Raw genomic sequence first — 6000 nt, forward strand, 5'->3', positions numbered from 1 at the left:
TATCATAGTGTACTGGTCTCCTCAATCTTATTGTTACTTTAGTTATGTTTGATACCATTCTTTGAAATTGCTAAATGAGAAAGAAAAGCCTATCTCTTCAAGATGAATATTAGGCACGACAAGAACATGCCTTTTATGATGTAGGACAATTTTGTAGATGTAAGTAATTCAATTGATTAGGGCATCGTGCTGATAACGTGTTATAAAATAAAAGCAACTTAGTAAAACATGAACAAGACATGTTATGAAATAAAAGCAATTTAGTAAAACATGAACAAGAAATGGAGATAGAAAGAAGAAATAGATTTTCTTCTTCAATTGTGTGTATTTTCTTATCTATTACAAGGCCTTTATATAGGCATGAAAAGTGAAAAAAATATATGTCATTGAATATGTCATTAAGCATTTGAGAAGATCATGAAGGAAGAGTAGGCATCCACCATAATTTAATTTTTCTTATAACATAAATAACTTAGTCAAATTTTATTTTTTCTTAAACTGAAAGTCAAGATAAGTCATACAAAAGGGGTTGGCCGTTGGAGATAGTAATTGACAATCAAGATTGTCGGTTGACAGCACAAAAGACACAATCAAGAAGATCATTATAATTGGCCTTTCCATTTGCTAAACTACAAAGGAACGCCTAATTATTGGTAGTGTCTTGAATAACAAGTAGAATCATTGTCGTCCTCGAGGGTGTGAATCAATGTATAAATTTTGAAGAGTAATTTTTTTCTCAATTATCTAAACCTTGGTAGTTAGTAGGGAGAGCTATCAGGTGAAATAGTTGAAGTGCATCATCACCAAGAATAACAACAAACTTAGTCTAATCTCACAAAATGAGATGGATAGAGCGAACACAGCCTTACCCCTACCTTGAAAAGATAGAGATGTTGTTTCAATAAAAATGACACTGGTTTGTTGTTGTTATTACACCAAGTTTCTCTTTTTTCTGCTGGTTCGAACACCATCGTCATTAAAAAAAAAACATGTAGCATCATTGTGGATCTTGTTACATTATATTTCGAAATCAATTGATCCCTAAATTAAATTGTAACTAGATATACCATTAAAGAAAAAAGAGAAATCGTTTGGATTCGAGGCCAAAGTGAACCCCAAATCCCTTAAAAGAATTAGACATCTCTTCTCTTGAACCACTATTACTAGTTTATTGGTAGTGCAATGGAGAAAGTGGTTGTGTCTGGTTCTGAATTTTCATGAGCTTCTGCTGCTGCTTTTAATTGTAGAAGTAGACAATTGGAGATTGGAAGAAGTAAGTTCCACGTGCTTTCTTGGACGCTGGCGTCCTCTATGCATGTGTTTCTCACAATACTTCTGGTTTTGAACCACAGTTCTGCTACACCTCCATTTCTTGCCATCACTTCTCCTACACCTTCTTGGTTCTGCTTCCATGTTACTTTTAAGTTCCCAACCTAAGTGACCATACCCCATCACTGCAAAAACACAACAAATTCTATTACATTTGGTCCATATTATTTGTCTAAATTACCGTATATCTCTCTTAAACGTCTCACTTAATTAACACTCTACTAATTTAAATAATAATATGTCAAATCGACTAACATTTAGTCAGGTGGGAGTAAAACATAGCCCACCGCAGATCATTAGACATGACTTTTGGTTAAGTTGTATGCACATGAGCAACGAGGCTTAATTTTTGCTTTTAAAGGATAATTATATGCGGAATAGCAAGATAGACACTCATAGTTCCACGAGATTGTCAATGAAAGACAAAATTGATTGACTCTCAAAGAGTAAATCTTGACATTCAACTCGAAGAAGGAACTAACCATATAACAACATTAACACATCACTCTGCATGTTTACTAAACCAAAGTAGAAATATTTTTTGGGTTTAACTTTGAATCCAATTCCATCCACACACACAAAAAAAAAAGAAGGAAAAAATTCTATACTAAGAGCAATTGGGGTATGTGGATAGATACCATACTGAAGACCCTTTACAGAGCAAGTAATAGACTTGAATATAGGAATAATGAGATGAGAGGGAACAGGTATCCCAGCTTCAATGTACTTGTAGATGAAAAATTGTTGCTCTAGTTCTTGTCTTTGTAGGAATGTAAATCCATATCCACTAGTATTAAACTTTGAATAGCTACTATATTCATGATTGTCACCATGTTGGCTAAGCTCAAGATTCAACCCAAGTTCAGTGGAACATTTCCCTTCTACTCCATTTGACACTGCACATAATTAATAACAAAAAGAAGAATGAGATAATAGAGATAGTAAAATTTAAAAGAAATCTTTTGAAAGAAAAGATACCATCATAGTAGTCTTTTTTGCTAGCAATATTATTGGGAGGTGGGATTTTGAGGTCCATGGCAGACCAATATTTTGATATTTTATCTTCTCTAACTTTTTGTTGATTTTAATATTCTCTTCTCATATTGTGGCTTTTGTGCTGATTCAGATAAAACAATGATAGAAGAGGAACACATTGGCAGAGCGTACTGCAAAGTCTTCTGACATAGTCAGAAATTTTGGCAGCTACCATTTTTAGATTGTGGGCCGCTTAACCTTTCTACTGTGTGTATATCAGCAATAAACTTAAATCCTCTTATTAGCCCCTGTATTAGTAAAAAATAGACTCGTCCCGTGGGTCTATTAAATGGCGACACATGTAAGCAAAATTATGAGAAAAGTAAAGAATAACATGCAAAGGTAACATGTGAAACACCTCCGGGACCGAGCATACTTGTACCGTGCCTGTTAGTCTCGAAACTGACTATCATAGAATAGCTCTGGATCAGTTATGGGAGAATAGCTCATAATTACAAATGAGGAAGGAATCAATTGCATATGATTTACCATCATTATGCCATCAGTTACAAATCAATTATGTAACGTACAATAAATACAATAAATAATTATAACGGTCAGAACAAGGCAATTAATTACGAGATTGATTCAACGGACACGAGAATGACTCAACGGGTACGAGATTGACTCAACATGTACGGGATTGACTCATCAGTTACGGAATTAACTCAACAGTTATGAAATTAACTCATCAGTTACGGAAATAACACATCAGTTATGAAATTCCACCATTTACACAGCTGTTACAAGTTTTCCAAAATAACGGATGGATTGAGTAAATGCTCATAATGGAACCATAATTCAAGGAGAATAATTACTTAGATTTAGCCCTATAAATAGATACACTTTTATCACCATCACGGGAATCTAATTTCCTTCTCTACAATTCTATAAATTGTAATCCATAGCATCTTGCTCCCAAGTTAGCCATAGTTCGGTCATTCAAGCTCTATTCAGCTCATCATCCTATCAAGGATCATTCAATAAGAATCATTTCTTCTCCGCTTTATTTTTATTATATTATCTATCATTGAATTTATTTTTCACTTCTCTATCACGTTGTATTAACAAAAATTTATATCTTTCGGATCAAATCTGTTGCTTGTGGCCCGTCATATAAAATTTATTACTTTGACCTTGAAAATTATTTTTTGGGTTAAACAGTTTGGTTCCGTTACCGGAAACTCAAGCAAATATGTTATTCATCCAAAGATACTAACAATTTTTGTTAATATTCGCTTGTTTTTAGTTTAAACCTTCATCATGACCGAAATTTGTCAATCAACACAGTTGATGACAACTAACCTGGAGATGGCTACCATAATAAAAAGGGAATAATAGCCATGATAATAATATGTAAGGAACAAGCAGATAAAAATGGAGAATGTACATCGATATATTGGTACTGTAACTATTAGTACCAGAATCGATTAAAATGAATCTGCGCCAAACAGTACCGAAACATGAGGTTCAGATATATCAGATAATTTTAATTTACAAAATTTAGTTCTAACTTTACAGAAACAGAACAAGGAACAGAACGAGCGGATAGAACACCTCCGGGAATATCCAACCATCCCATGAGAATGATATGCATAACTACTACAGCACCGGGCTTCAAATAGAGGAAGGCATGGAGGTTCAATCGAAATCCAAAATAGGTTCGAAGACTAAACAGAGTGGTTCTTGGGTGATCCGAATCTACACGCAGAAATCCAAAAAAAAAAGGTCCAAGCAAAGAGATACGGGATTTTCTTCACGGGCTGAAAAAGATCCGGACCTTCCCGAATATGTAAGGAATCACCTTGCTAAATTGCAAAATTTCACAGGAGAAAGATGAAGGTTAGGAAAAGCATGGGTAAAACACCCACGGGATTGCTTACAAAGATACCGTACCTGACAACTGAAAAAGAAAAGATATGTGCGGGATGAATAATTAAAGACTACGAGGAAGAAGGTTCATTAATAATCATGGATAATTAGACAAATATTTTCGGAAAGAATCAGAAGCCACGAGATCAAATGCTGAAGAACTAAAAACTATCATTGACTTCCCAAATATGAAGGTTTACGTTGGTCGAGACTCGACACGAATTTAAAAGTAAGTTGATTAAACTTTTACGTGCTAACACAAATTGCTTTGCTTGCCCCCATGTTAACATACCGCCGGAGATAATGATTTTTATGCTCAATATTGACCTCGCGGTATAATCCGGTCAAGCAAAAGAAGAAACTGAAGTCAAATAATAAAAGATAAAGTTACAAAACTTCGAAAGGTTGGTTTAGTCCGAAAAGTCGAATCATTCGGACTATCTAACTAACATCAACCCATCCTTACTTTCAAAATTTCCGAAGAGAAAGATGATTGTTGGTATACCAAATTGTCTCAGATGTCTCGGTAAATGAAATCTTAATTCAAGAAGATATCTACATTCTCCTTTCTATTATAAAATGCTATTAGACATGGAAACTACATATCTACATTTTGAGAAGTTGTCATTAATTGCAGTTGCCCTAAATCTAAGGCTTTATTTTCAATGTCATTCAATTCTCGTAGTCACTATATTTTCATTATGCAATATTTTGCATAGACGTGAGCTGCTAGGAAGGCTAGCTAAATGAGTAGTCGAACTTAGGGAATATGATATTATTTATCAACCACGTACGACTATAAAATTACAAGTTTAGCATATTTCATGATTAATCTTAGCTTGAACATATTACCTGAAGCTGAAAAGAAAGTACATATTATTTATGGGATAATTCTCGGGATCTGGACCTTCTACACAATTAGGTCCACAAGTATTAAAAGTATTGGGTTAGGGACAATGCTTAATGCCTATCATGAAAAGTAGTTAGATAATTCACAAAAGTTATTTTATTACTAACAATAAAGATATGTATGAAGCATATGCTACAGGGCTTGAATTAGCTATGGGACTCATAGCAAAAATATTGATTTAACGATTGATCAAATTCAAGAAAACTATGCATCCCAAGAAAATTGAGCCGGATATACTAGTCTCGGATTTACTGCTGATATCACTGACTCCAGAAGCAACTCCAGGCTCTTATTGAGATAATCGTTTTCGGATCAAATAGTCTCGGGATCGAGTCATCCCTTATGGGCGATCCATGATTTATCATCAATTAGAATGAAAATGAGGTAAGCTCGACTAATTTAATTTTGACATAATAAATTCATTGATTACTTGCAGAATGGGACTTTACCCATAGACAAGTACGCTCTCGACAACTCTGAGTGCGTCTCATCCCGTACTTTCTTGTTGAAGGAGAATTATATTTGGAAATATTCAAGGGTCCCAAAACTAAAATGCCACATGGACCAGACAAACAAAATATATGATGCAAAAAATTTATAAAGAAAGCAGTGAAAATTACTCTGGTAATAAGGCTTTAAATCGAAAACTCATCAAAGTTAGTATGAATAGCTCAAATCAAGATATGTTATGATCCTCGGCAACATTTTGGAACCTCTGTAGTTCCCGGCAAGAGTAAAAAATATTTGATAAAAAGAGCTCTGGTACCGTCCCTATGTTGGAACTGGACCATTTGAAAGCCCATCAACATCGAAACTAGCTATCCTATCGGGTACTATTAAACTAGGGACTGTCC

At 34.5% G+C, this 6000-nt stretch overlaps 1 protein-coding gene across 2 annotated transcripts; it reads right to left on the reverse strand.

The window, feature by feature from the left end:
* Positions 1–917: 917 nt before the first annotated feature.
* Positions 918–2454, reverse strand: LOC104084670 (growth-regulating factor 10-like). 2 transcript variants are annotated; one of them, XM_009588586.4, is made up of 3 exons: positions 2308–2454; positions 1968–2225; positions 918–1454 (listed from the first exon to the last, which is right to left on the reverse strand). In XM_009588586.4, exons 1-3 carry the CDS (start codon positions 2363–2365, stop codon positions 1216–1218), a joined length of 555 nt encoding a protein of 184 aa, XP_009586881.1. In that variant the 5' UTR covers positions 2366–2454; the 3' UTR covers positions 918–1215. The 2 variants fall into 2 exon arrangements, with proteins under 2 accessions (XP_009586881.1, XP_070038027.1); XM_070181926.1 differs by having other exon boundaries at positions 1973–2225; positions 2308–2451.
* Between the last annotated feature and the right edge of the window lie 3546 nt (positions 2455–6000).

This window comes from Nicotiana tomentosiformis, chromosome 8 (genome assembly GCF_000390325.3).
Source record: "Nicotiana tomentosiformis chromosome 8, ASM39032v3, whole genome shotgun sequence".
NCBI lineage: Eukaryota > Viridiplantae > Streptophyta > Magnoliopsida > Solanales > Solanaceae > Nicotiana > Nicotiana tomentosiformis.

Excerpts from the sequence above, each read along its gene's own strand:
- LOC104084670 (XM_009588586.4), bottom strand. The coding sequence starts at position 2,365 with ATGGACCTCAAAATCCCACCTCCCAATAATATTGCTAGCAAAAAAGAC. Across the intron at positions 2,226-2,307 it reads CAAAAAAGACTACTATGATG|TGTCAAATGGAGTAGAAGGG; the intron begins GTATCTTTTCTT and ends AATTATGTGCAG. Across the intron at positions 1,455-1,967 it reads TGTAAAGGGTCTTCAGTATG|TGATGGGGTATGGTCACTTA; the intron begins GTATCTATCCAC and ends GTGTTTTTGCAG.